Below are 13,976 nucleotides of genomic sequence, written 5' to 3' on the forward strand. Positions count from 1 at the left end.
CCTCTCCAGCCTCCCCCACACCCACATCACTCTCAGATCTAGTCAAAATAATAAGTACATCTTCTTTGCATGTCAATCTGAGTTTGCCACTCCTCAATCCCTCCACTGGTTCCTTCTACTCCAAACACATCCAGCTCAAGCTTAATGCCCTTGATACTCCCTCCCTCCTTAATCTGCCCTTGTCTCTTATGTCATCCTCTGCAGCACTCCTCTCCACAAATGATGCAAGCCTTGACAGAGCCCCTTATTTTCCCTTAACTCTCTTTATACTCTCTCCTTTGCTGTTCTTTATACATGGAATGCTCTCCTTGAACTGACCCACTGTCCTCTCCTCCTTCTCTCTCCACTTCTACCAGGCCACCTACAAGAAATTAACCTACTAATAAGAGATACAACTGCAAATGCAGGGCACAAATCTGTGTAGAAAGGAGCAAGTTTATAGTCATTTTTCAATCATGTTTTCATCCTTCCTAGGCTGGTGTCCCATCACTTCTTGTCCGTTCATTAGCTCCAATCCCCCAAGGATCAGAGTTAAATCTGTGTGCTTTGGTGGCACTCCCTCCCAGCCAATCAGGTTTGTTTGCAGAGTAGCAGGGAGTGGGGGAAAGGAGGGAAGAGGAAGGAGCCCTCTTGCCAGCTCCACACAGATGTAACCTAAAATTCACAAGAATGCTCAAATAACTGTCTGGCAACTGGACTCGTGGTCTCCGGGTCACTGTCTTATTTGAAGGAATGTTGGCAAGTCAGTTCACCAGACCATAGATACCGCCAGAGAACCTGCCCCTACTCAGTTCAGTCAACTTCTGCACATCTGTATTTGCCATTACATCCTGGTTAAACCTCATTGAAAATGTGATTGAAAATACCACACATTTTCTAAGAGGCATTTCTATAGAACCACACTCTGAGCTTTACTATTGGGATCTACAGTTCTTTAGCTCACTGGACCTTTACCTATCTCTGTGGATGGGGTGTGCATCAAATATCATCGGTAACATTAAAGTGATGCACTATATACATTAATATAGCATTTAAGGATCAGAGTGTACAAAGCTGAAGTCTGAGGTCTGCACACAAATAACACCATTGCATGCACAAAACAGATGCTTTAACCCTCAAATGGCTAGGTAGCTCACTAAATTTTCATTTTCATGTGCAATTGCAGTAGCATGCAATTATAGGCATGCTTGCCTGCATATCTTTTGCCTCCCTTTAAAAAAAATAAGATACCTGTCCTTAGTGCACAGTAAATGCTTGTACTCAATCAAAGGCACTTAACGAATTCTACTCTTAACTGTGACAGAGGCACCCTAATGAGGCTTGGTGATGATACCATCTCATGTGTACAGATGCTGTCCCATTTTATCTTTACCATTCCTTAGGCTAAAAAGCCAGGGAAATCTGAAACACGCTGACATTTCCTACAAGCTACGTCATAGCTACTGTATAAGCATGAAAAGATTCAGCCATCTAATTACCCCATTATTTGATGACACTATCAGCCCAAGGATATCTGTTTCTGGTCAATGGCCAGAAACCTCCTAGGCTACCAATAGATCTCTAGGAACAAGGTACAAGTGACCTTCACATATGCTCTGTGCTCCCAACTATATGCCTCTCAAGTTTCTAGTCTATCTCACTGCACATGAGCCAGTACATAAACTCTTAGTACTAAGTGGAATGTGTGCTGACCTCTGATAAACTGGTGGACAAAGACAAAATTATGTAGCATTTGCTCATCTATAAGGGCATTATGTCACTTTCTTATTTATTATATGAGCTACAGTTTGATTACCAGTATGTAACATTACCCTTTTTTTTGGCTAGTTGCCCCCCAAACTGAGACTGCTACTGGCAATAGAAAGAGCAATGGAAAGATCTCTGAGAATGTAAGATCTTTTACCGAATGGAGCTCTGCCAAAATGCTGGTCACCAGTCTCCACGTCACATCTCGTCAAAACAGACTCAAGCCGTGAGCTTTCCAGTGCATCAGAGAAAAATGAAAAGCCCGCATGATTCCTCAGAACTGTCCATTACACACAAAGGTGCTTCAGGAGCATATCAGTTATCAGATGTTTTGTAAACGAAATGACCTCATGCGACAACACTGCATTTGAATGCCTGCTGTATGAAAAAGCTTTTGCTTGGGCAATATTCAGCAGGCAAAGCTGAGATTTCCCAACAGTTTTCTATGCTTTTAGACAGAAGTTTTACCTTACAGCAGCAGCACATTGGTTCTATTCTTTGCTAGAGATCATGAAAATTGCAAAACAATCTGCAAGATGTTTGTTCACATTTCTAAATGAATGCGAGTTGGCTGTAGTCCCTTCCCTTTTGTGTTTGCTGTCTGTGAACATTCACTAGATCAGGTTTTACTAGCACAAAAGTTTATAATGAGTGAATTTAAGCTTGCCTGGTGAAATACTTGATGGAAGCAAATTTAAAATGTGCTTTCTCTGAGCATATGCACCTGAAACCTGATTTTTGTTAACTATCTTAAGTCTTTTCTATAGTACCTGTTACTTGAGCCGAGCAAAAATTTTTGGGTGAATAGTAAATTTACCAGTAACTGCATTTTTGGGGGCATCAAAACTGCTAGTGAATTTAGGTCAAATTTGGCAAACAGTTTTGGGGAAAAAATTGAAATGTCTAAATGTTTTGTTTTGACATTTTGAAATGAACTCTTTTGATATTTCATTTTAAATCAAACATTTTGTGTAGAAAATGCCATTTGAAAACAACATTCCAAGCATTTCACTTGACCCAAACAAAATTTTGTTCCATCAAGAAAAAAAAAAAAATCTGTTTCAGTTGGAAACAAACAGAATTTTTCCCCATATTTTTTAATTCAGCACCAAACCAAATAAATAATTTAAAAAAAAAAATCAGCTATTTGCTTGGCTCTATCCCTTACCATGGCATCTAACTGTACAGATTTTAAGAGCTATACCTGCCCTATCAAGGAAGAGAAACAAGCACAGCTAAGCAACTCAGCAAATGTTTGAAATAGCAAGTGACAGAATAAATGATATTTACAAAAAGCTTTGTTTAATAGCTTCTAATAATGACTAAATCTGAGAAAATCCTGTTCTGTTTGAGATCATTCCAGAAACAGAAAAAAAGATGACAGTCTTTGGAATCTATAATATGCTCAGACAAAGATGACATTCTTCGGAGACTATAATATGCTCAAAGCTGACTGTCCTTAGATATTATGCCTATAGTCTATGAAGGCTTCATAGACCTTAGGCATAATATCTAAGGACAGTCAGCTTTGTAGCTGGGTCTCAAAATATATAGGTGCTAGTAATCATGGCTGATTTGATGTTTGAGTAATTAACAACATGTTCAAAACCACTGAAGTCATCCAGAGAAACAGCAATACTACTATCTTGTGAAATTTACTAATATCCATGACAGAAGTATGAGAAATGCTTGGGCACTTACATTTGTCATGGGAAGTACAAATGTATATCCTTTTCCATAAAGAGACATCGCTATAAATTAAAGGTAAAAAAACAGAACTTTGGTTTGAATTTATTTTAAAAAACCAGTTCTGTGATGATCTTGGTCATTGAACTCCTACCTTTCAGATTTTTAACTCTCTTACCTCCTGATCTGGTCCTTAAGCATAGAACCAAATGAGTGTGTATGGGGCTTAAAATGAATTAGTGGAATTCTGCCTTACTAAAAAAGATACGGAATACACACGTAATCCCGTGAAGAACTATTTGGCATCACAGCTGAAAAGTCTGGAGAATCTGAAAAAGTCCTGCCAGTAATGAGAATTTCAGTCCCTTGAACCTAATCTGTTAGTCTCTGCTGTCCTTTGGTGCTATGGATTTTGATTCTGTTCCTGGCCGGTAACCCTATGAAACTTTTTGTGAGCTATTCTGAGGAGAAACTGTTATTTTACTGTCACAATAATTATATACTCAGTTTTGTGGGTCATCATCCATAATAATATTGCTGTAAGGTAATCAGCAGCATGGTCTCCAATATGGTGATTTCTGGGCTTGGTATAGGACTGTCTTTGTGTTTCTTTGCCTTCTACAGCTTGCAAATTAATGCTGCTACTTAAAAACTAGCTTTGAAAAACAAATTACTCAGCATCATCCCCTGTAACATTAGAACAGAACCTATGTTCTTTGGAGTCATTGTGTCAGAAAGGAAATATTTTGTCATTTCTAAGCCCAGTGTACTTCCTCAGAAAGCAAATGTGTTTCTAATTGTATCAAATTATGTAAATAAAATGCATGCCTTTTCTTCATGTGTAAATGCCTCTATACAAATACGAAGGTGTTTTGTGCTTACATGCTGCAAGTGTCTAACCAAAATTGTTGAGCCTCTAATGTCTGAAGATAATGATAAAATAAGTAAGTAAATAAACCAGGCTTTTATACTGTGTCTAATGTCCAGCAGCAAAAATTGAGACACCCAGAATCACTTGTCATTTTTGAAAATCTGGGTTTTCTGTTTCAAGCAGGAGGAGAAAACCAGAAACTTTAAATGGAGAGGTAAACTGAAAATGCAGAACATACGTAAGAGTAATGGGTAATGAACAAAGTCATTGTGGGACCCACTGATGTCAGGGAATTCTGAATTTAAAAGGTCAAACCTCTAAAGCATAGCTGGCATTCATATTTTTACTACTACTGTGGCTGAGTTTCTTGGATGCACATTTTATATTGACTTTCATCACTGGAAAATATGGTCTGATGTGCAAGCAATAAAGGATTGACCAAAATCCTTTGAAATAAGGACTTATTTCAGTACTTAAACTTTTTTATGATAGTATAAAAGGTCTGAGCATATTATAGTGCGCTTCTGAAGAGACGCATTATTTATCTCGTAAGAGCTGCCTTGATGCTGTGCTGTATTACAAAGAAATTCTCCTTTTAAACAAGCCCTTTGTCATACAACTAATCCCCTCAACTAACCACTTTCCTCTCCACAAGAGATGCAGCATCTTATAGGCTGTGTTAGAATTTCACATGGTTTCAAACACTTCTTTGCTGAAAAATAGTAATTAAGGGGTTAACTGAAAACACGACTTTGCTGCCTCCCCAGTTCAAGAACCGGCTTGATCATTCTTCAGGGATTCCCTTTTGTATGAGTCATTGTTAAGATAGACTCCCCACGCAAAGAGGCCAGGATAATGCCATTCCTCAGGAGATTACAACAGCTGAGGGCTAGCCCTTAAAGACAGAAAACTCAGAACTCATGCATGGGAAAACATTCAGTGGACTACAATGCACTCAGCAGACATAAAGAAATTATTCAGACAAAAATCCCATCCTGCATTAACCAATTAAACATGCAGAATATCACGATCTTATTCACATTACATCTACACCCTAGCCTAGGGATTTTGCCTGAGTAGGGAATACTGAATGGAACCTACATAGTATAATGTAAAATTATATATAACTGCTACATTCCTTTTTTTTATTATTGTAATTTTTCACAAGGTCTATTACATTTGTAATAGCTGAAATTCTAGAGTTAACTGCTACCCAGTAGAAATATGATTAACATTTAGATTTAACAACAACAATAACAAAAAGGTGAGTAATATATCTAGTAATCTTCACAAAGATTAGTAACCTAACTTTCTAAGTGCGGGAGGGGGGAAGGGTGTGGAAGGGGAGAGAGAGAAAGAGACTGACTACACTGGAGCTCCATTTCCTGCCCTACTTTTATTTAAAAGTATAATTGCTAGATGATTCCATCAGGAGAATGAACGGTAATTGAAATTATTGTTTAATAATTTAATCAATTTAGTGATTTTGCTGAAGAACAATTAGGAAAAACCTGTCAGTGAGACAATGGTGCATCATTCTCAGTTGTTTTAAATGTCATGTTACATTAGGTGATGCAGCAAACGAGGAACCGAGCCGAGGAAACAAGAGGAAAAATAAGTTAAGTAGACAACATATTTAGCTTCACTTTCTGAATGTAGCCATGATTTTGTCTAAGGGATTAATCATTTTACAGTGGAAGGCAGATGGTCTTCTTGCTACCTCTTATGGGATCTTGGATCTCAAAGAGGTTGTGTCACTAGGAAGGCCTGCAATATCGCTTGTAGAGACTTGGGTTCAATCCTACGAAGTGTTGAGTGCCTCTGATTCCCGTTAACTTTTATCGGTGTTCAAGGTCCTGCTCAGCGCCTTGTAAGGTTGAACCATTTGAATGTACCAAGCAAGGCTTTCATCATAGGGGTACAACAAACCTACCCAGATTACTTAAACTGGACTATGATTTCAGCCTCAGTTATACACCAGACTGGACTCTCTAGTAGAAACAGATGGAATACTTACCACTGATTGCAAAGTAGCTCCTGATTCATTAGACAATTTGGGGGCAGGGAGGGATTCTTCTGATGTTATCCACATGCAGAGGGAACTCTTAGCATATGGATCTCCCCCTACCCACAATACCATGTGCCCCAGGACTCTTCCTGTGGGTTTTTCTATGTGAGGCGGAAGAACTCTATTATTTACTTCCACTTCAGCATACACATCCACATAGCCATTATTTATATTAAATACTTTGTACTGTGCTCACCTGTACTGTTTGATTTCTTATTACATTTTTTTTAAATCCTAAAAAATTACATTTACAGTAGAACCTCAGAGTTACATACACCAGAGTTACAAACAGATCAGTCAATCACAGACCTCATTTGGAACCAGAAGTATGCAATCAGGCAGCAGCAGAGACAAAAAAAAAAAAATACAGTACAGTACTGTGTTAAATGTAAACTACTAAAAAAAAATAAAGGGAAAGTTTAAAAAAGGGTTGAGAAGGTAAGGAAACTGTTTCTGTGCTTGTTACATTTAAATTAAGATGGTTAAAAGCAGCATTTTTCTTCTGCACAGTAAAGTTTCAAAGCTGTACCAAGTCAATGTTCAGCTGTAAACTTCTGAAAGAACAACCATAATGTTTTGTTCAGAATTACGAACATTTCAGAGTTATGAACAACCTCCATTCCAGAGGTGTTCGTAGCTCTGAAGTTCTACTTCATGCATGATGCATCTGAAAAAGTGAACTGTAGCCCACGAAAGCTTATGCTGAAATAAATTTGTTAGTCTCTAAGGTGCCACAAGTACTCCTGTTCTTTTTGCGGATACAGACTAACCCGGCTGCTACTTTGTAATCTGAAGTTCTACTGTATTTTGAATCTGATCTTGCATTCCAGGAGCCTTCAAAGCTCCCCTTGACTGCAACAGGATTTTTGTTTGAGTAAGAACTGTATGATTGGGCCTTTATTTAGATCCCTGTAGCTGAAAGCTGCATACTGCAAATTTTGGTTTTGGCATGTAATATTGCAAAAGGGGATAGCTTTATATACCCAGGCGATGTTACTTGCAGATGATTGGATAGCTTCATATTCAGAGGTACCCTTTAAGGATGACCTTTCAAAATTTTTTCCAATGCAGTGAGAAAGTAAAGCAGAAAAAACATGCATAAAAGAAGGCAGCCTTTAAGGCAGTTTCCTTCCTGTAATGAGTCCAATCTAGGTTTTCATTTTTGAAATGTCATCCTAACCCATTTTCATACATGGAGGACTAAACAGAAACAAAACAATCTTTTCTTCCCTCTTCCCAATTCACACAAACTCTGGAACTTATATTTTTAAGTTGTAATTCTTCCATTTTCTAAAAAATGGACAGATATTTGCGTTACTGCTTAGGCACATCTGGCCAGATCCTCAGCAGGTGTGAAAACAATGTAGTTCCACTGAAGTCAAAAGTTGCCCTTTGAAGTCAATGGAGCCAATTTGCACCAACAGCGAGAATCTGAGCCATTCATGTTAATGAAGCTATTCCTAGGTATAGTTTGATTACCTAAACTATGCCAAATCAGAACCCCATTGTGAAATTTCAGTCAGGCTCTTTGGGTTTCTTTGAGTGGGTCAAGTGCTGAAGGGACCACTCTGAAATAAACTCACATCTACTTTGATTTGTTAAGGAGATTCCCTGACTCAGCACAAACACATGCCTCCCACAGACATACCATTGACAATAGTCACCCAGCAGGGAAGTGCAGTCTTACTGGAACTTAATGAATGGTGAGGGTTAAACAGACAGACTGTCAAAGCCTGCACTTGAAGGGCTGTGAGATGCTAAGTGTTTGAGGAGCTCAGAAGACAGCTTACAGTTCAGGGGGTTGCAGCAGGCAGCCGTGGAATGTATGGTTTGTGCCAGCACCAGGGAAACCCTTTCCAAAACAAGAATACTCCTCCTCTGTAATTATCTCCTTTCAGAGCCTGCCTTTTACTCACAGCTCCACTCACATCATCTCATCAGAAATAAAATACCATATTTTGCATTAACATTACATGAACTACAATCCTTACAGATGCTTTAACCTGAAACTTCAAATAGGGCCTAATCCCATAAGGTACTGAATGCCCTCAATGTCCATTGGGGGTGAGTTGGGACATTCAGGGATGCTAGAATATCAGTCACAGTAACGATAAATTTGATGAATAAAAGTGTGTGTGGGAGAGAAACCTTGGTTCTTAATGGTAAAAAATAAAATTGTTCCTTTGAAATGAATGAGCCTGCACTGGACAGGCTTTTGACAATGTTAATCCTTTTAAACCAACACCTAATAAATTATCAAAGCCCTTCAAGGCTTACATTTTCTACACAACCTGACACTGAGGATTAAAGGTCAATAAAAAAATTCACCACAAAAGGAAAAAAAACCACATCCCCTTCCCCACCAAACCTACCGCACCAAGGTGCTGTCAATGTGATCTCCCCACTAATTATACAAATGTTTAAGAAGCAGCAGTATCTTGCAGGTTTTCGCACTAAAATGTGATGAAATTCTTAGAATGCCTTTGACTAGAATAACTAAGAAAACCTGCCAGGCACAATTGTGGTTTGCTACAAAAATAAACTCCAAACTCTCATTTTCAGTGTCACAATTGTATGCCTGCAATGAAACATATTTGCAACTATAACTGCATTATATACAACCATAGCATGACATAGAGCTGAGATCACCTACACAGTTCCACCCAGTGACATGGAAAACATGTGGATGAAAATGGGTTGACAGTGTTTACATTACCACCATTCAGTAATCAAATTTCCATTGGGTTTCAAAACAAGAAAAGGACGCAGCCTGTCTATTTTTAAAGAAAATACCTGGAGCTTTCTCCACAAAGATGACTTTGGAGTCTTGTAGAAAGTTATGGCCAGACAGTATAATTTTTTTCCCTCCAATCACAGGAAAGCTGTCAGCACTTTGCTTCTCCACCAAAGGCAGTTCCTGGGCAGATCTTTGAGCTGGAAAGTTTTAAAAGGAGAAGAAAAGAAAAAACAACCACAGACACACACACACATAAAATCAGTAAATATTGCTTAAATAAGTGACCCAACTTTTACTTTTATTAGACAAACTGAGTTTGATATAGAAACTCAAGAAAGTTCAGGAGGTCTATAGGAAACTCAGTGTACAATTGGTTTTAAGTGCTTTAATTATAAACAATGCTTTTATTAGATAAGATACTATGGATTAAAAATAACCATACAAAGAACATTTTGTTCAATTAAAAAAGCCAGTTGGGTCTGTGTTAAAATAAACATACCGTTTTAAGTATTTATTTTTAAAGGAATTTCCCATAACATAAAGCCATATTCTATCATACTTATGCCAAATATTTATATGGCACTGTACTCATGACCTGAGTAACCCAGTTACAGACCATGGCTGGAGAGCATGGTTCCATTAAGCTCTGAGTACCAAATTGCACATGGACCATGCTAACGGTATCCTATATCCCCATGGCATATATTTTATCATTCTTGACTGAGGTATTCAGCCTGCACACCTGTGCTTCAGAGAATGACGTGAGTACTTTATCGTATTACTGGGTCCTCCTTGTCTCACATGCACCAAGGGATTACGGACACTTGCTTATTTCAGATTTCTGCATTTGAAACAACATACAGTACACTTTTTTTTGCATTTGTCATATTGCAAGAATATTTGCTTTGTTTGGAGATAATACACTGCACTGCCGCTCAGTCCATAGTATTTTACACTGCAACCCTGACTTACATGGCACACAGACATAGCCAACCTCATTTTTACTGGCTAGTTGAATTTGGCATATTAGGCATTACAGCCTGATCCTACACTCATAGATTTAATTGGGAGGTAGGATCAGGCTATTTTTGCTCTCATTTTTTGGCTTTACTTGTAGGTGCACTTCAGGCTAGAATTTGATCCTTAGCAAAATTTAGCCTTTAAGAATCCTGAAATGGGGAGGGAGGAAAAAATGTAATAAATACATATTTTTATATATAAATAGATAGATATAGATATAGTATTTAGGACACCAGCTTGTGCCATTCTAGCTCTTAGTATTAGGGAGGTTCTGCTACTCTTCATACATAGTACTGGCTTAACTTTTCTTAGGAAAAAAAGCTTGTTTTTTTAAATGAGATGGGCTTGGGAAGGAAAGGTTTTAAGTTGTAGGCGAAAGGGTTTCTGGTCTCAAGACCTGATATATACACATCAGTTTCTGGTGGTGGAATCTGGGTCTGCTCTTCTCTGATGCTTCTTCTCCAGACATACCCAAAAGGGCACTGTGCTTCCAAGAAACCCCAAATCTTACATTACACAGGGCCTCCCGGGTATGTTGTGCAGTCTGGAGCACCTCTCCTAGGAATGGCACAAAGAGCAGCAGCAGGTTCTGAACCCACCAACAGAACTTGATGCTATGGGTGGGGATGATGGAAGGGTCAGAGCCTCCCTCCCCCTCCAGAGAGCCGTGGCTGAGATCCTACGCCTATGGCAATTTGGGAAGGCAGACTGTCAAACTGTTCTCAGTTGTGTTGCTGCTTCCAGGGGAACAAAGGGAAGTAAAGGAGATAGGTAAAGGGTCCTCTAAAAAAGGGTTTAGTTAATTAGAATCTGAATTTGCGGCTGCTAATCTGAGTCAAAAAGAACCTCCAAAAGCTTGTGGAATTTCATCCAGCACTAGAAGCAACGGGAGTTAGAAAGAAACTTGATTTTCCCCAGCTAGACAAAAACTGTAAAGTTAAATGAAGCAAAGGGCTTTTTCTGTATTTAATAGGCTCATGGAGCAAGAATGAAATGGGAGTCTTGGGGTGGGGGCAGGGAGAGAAGTCTGTGTCCAAATCTGACAGGTTTATAAAGTGATGTTTGTTCTATTAAAAAGATCCCAATACTGAAGGTCAGTTTCTAGGAATTTCCTGAAACTGCAGTAAACTAACATTAATACGGCAATTTTAAATATCTCACTAGCTCCTTGTCAAAGGGATTTTTTGGTGGGGGAGAAATGGGGCTGAATTGGAGCTCTCCAAAACTCTTAATAGCAGTTACCCTTGTGAAAGGGCCTCTCAGCATAAAGGAACTTGCCCAAGTCAATTCAAGTTCAAACACCAGCTTAACATGGCTCTTCTTGTATTGCAAAGGAACTTCCTGTTGGAGTGAATGCACAAGGGACCAGATATTGTTTTGCCAAGGAAACAGGTAATACTTTTCATGCAATGTAAAATACTTTTTTGAGATGTACAGCACGTTTCAGACAATGGACAGATGCCATGAAACAACATTTAACATGCTGACAAGGACAGGCTTTATGTCAGGCAATTGGTTGTACAATACCTGGCAAGAACAAGAAGGCTATTGCTACTTACAACACTCAATAGGGTTGGACGCTACTTGTAGAGACAGAGTTCTCCCATTGGATTGTGGGATGTGAACTCGGAAGACCAGCCGCACTCGTGTATTCTTCCTTCCGATGTCTGTTTCTCCTTTTCGTAGTTCAATATCTGAATTTCTAAGTTTTAATATTCCAGCGCAGTCAATGCTGTCCAAAAGACGACACAGGACATTTCAACTACTCTCTGCAGGTTCCAGAAAGTCACAAATACAACATTTCTACCTTCCCTCCCCTGCTTTTATTTTTTTATTTAAAACCTGAGCCCCAGCCTAACATCTTCACAGGATCTTTGTGACAGGTAAAAATTCCTAAATAGTGCCCACTAGTAAGGCTAGTCCTGCTGGACTTATTTGCATGGACATATCAAAATTAAACATTGCAGAACATTAATTCATAATGCACATACGAGATGCACTAAAAAACTAAAGTAAAACTGCAGAAACACTAAGATTCTGGACATTACTACTATATATGCATGATAATTCCTTTTGTATATGGATTTCTAGCATGTGTTTTATTACACTGAATATGCACAGTTTAATTTTATTTTGCACTTAGATAAAATAACCGGTGCACATGTAAATTCATTCAAACAGTTTCACTTCTCCCCTCCCTCCCAAGTAATGTGACCATACATCCTGTTTTGGCTGTGACAGTCCCTTTTTTAAGCCCTGTCCTGGCCGTCCTGACCTTTTTGGTGAAAGTGGGCATCTGTCCTGTTTGCTCTTGCCAACTGCTGATGATCAGTTGGCAAGAGCAAACAGGACAGATGCCAACTTTTGTAAAAAAAAAGTGGGGCACGCACCCCTAGCGGGTGCAGAGGAACATGTGGGGAGGAAGTGAGCGGTGACGCCAGCCGTGTGGAGGTGTGTGTGTAAACAGGGCTCGGGTGGACACCACATGCAAGGAGGCAGGGTTCAGGCGAGCAGTTACACCAGCCGTGTGGAGGGACAGGCAGGGCTCAGGTATGGGGCAACACCAGCCCCCTGCGGAGAGCAGGGTGGACTTGGATGAGAGCCCTGTGCGTGAGGGAGGCAGCAGGGCTCAGGCCTGCCCCATGTGCAGGGGGGGAAGGGAGGGCAGGGCTCAGGCCAGTCCCACACGGTGTCCCATTTTCCCTTTTCCCAAGACATCTAGAATTCTATTCTGAAGCAAACTGAAAGATTATTCATCAAACACACACTCTGCAAACATGAATTGTGGAAGGCAATCCCCAGTTTTGGCCTTCATGCCTTTTAAGAGTGTGGATTTAACAATAACAGAGGCCCTTGCTGACAAGATCAGAGATGCAGTGTTGCCAATGAATGGATTAACAATATGCATTGACAGAAGAGACCATAAGAGCTATGGTGTACCCGTGTCAATGTCAAAGTTTAGTACAATGATCTTACAATACAAAGGAGTAGATACTGCACTTCTAATGTTGTGTATGTTATCATTTTTAGCTTCTATTTAAAAACAAAGGAATTTAACACACCATTAATTAAGGTTCTAATTTAAGACCCTGATACAGTGACGCACTTAAACTCACACATAACTTTAAGCATCTGAGCAGTCCCATTTGAAGCCAATAGGAATACTCATACGCTTAAAGTTAAGCATGTGCTTGACTACTTTAGTGAATGCAGATGGGATTTCTCATGTGCTTAAAGGCTTTGCTGCACTGGGGCCTAAATCCACATAATTGTAAGACTTGCACTTCATCTTTAATCCTATTGTTAAGATTTCATGAAGGGAGTGTGAGCCCTAAGCCATAGAGATATAAAGTCCTATAAATGTCAAAACATTGTGTGTGATGCTTGATGGGACTTTATTACTGCAGTTGGGGGACATTTTTTGGATGAATAGTTTATAGGCTGAAAATCGCACTTTGGGGTCGATCAAAACTATTCACCAATTTGGGTTGAACTGAGCAATAATTTTGGCCAAAAAAAAAAAAAAAAAAAAAAAGGGGGGGGGGGGGGGGGGGATTCTGAAAAAGCCAAAATGTTTTGTTTAAAAAAATGTGGAAAGAAATGTTTCATTTCAAAATTTAGCTAGATTTAATTTAAAAAAACCCAAAACCCTAAAACCTAAACCTTGAACTAAAACTAAACATTTTTTGTTTGTTTTTTCAGTTCAGCCACCAAATCAAAAAAATCAATTATTTGCCTAGCTCAGTTTATTACAGCCTTGCAAACTTGATATGAAAATCGATCATCTCTGGCACAAGATCTTTTCAGCCACCTTTGACATAATGATTTTGGTGACAGAAAAAATAATA

General features: G+C 39.1%; 1 protein-coding gene across 4 annotated transcripts in view; it reads right to left on the bottom strand.

The window, feature by feature from the left end:
- NFATC1 (nuclear factor of activated T cells 1) overlaps positions 1-13,976 on the bottom strand; it is a 147,399-nt gene that overhangs the window by 69,791 nt on the left and 63,632 nt on the right. For all 4 annotated transcript variants that reach the window (XM_034762487.1, XM_034762485.1, XM_034762486.1 and 1 more), the window contains 2 exons: positions 11,688-11,860; positions 9,165-9,305 (listed from right to left, as the gene is read on the bottom strand). In XM_034762487.1, the coding sequence (XP_034618378.1) occupies positions 9,165-9,305; positions 11,688-11,860 (314 nt within the window). The remainder of the gene's footprint in view (positions 1-9,164; positions 9,306-11,687; positions 11,861-13,976) is intronic.

The sequence above is a fragment of the Trachemys scripta genome, chromosome 2 (assembly GCF_013100865.1).
Source record: "Trachemys scripta elegans isolate TJP31775 chromosome 2, CAS_Tse_1.0, whole genome shotgun sequence".
Taxonomy (NCBI): Eukaryota; Metazoa; Chordata; order Testudines; family Emydidae; genus Trachemys; species Trachemys scripta.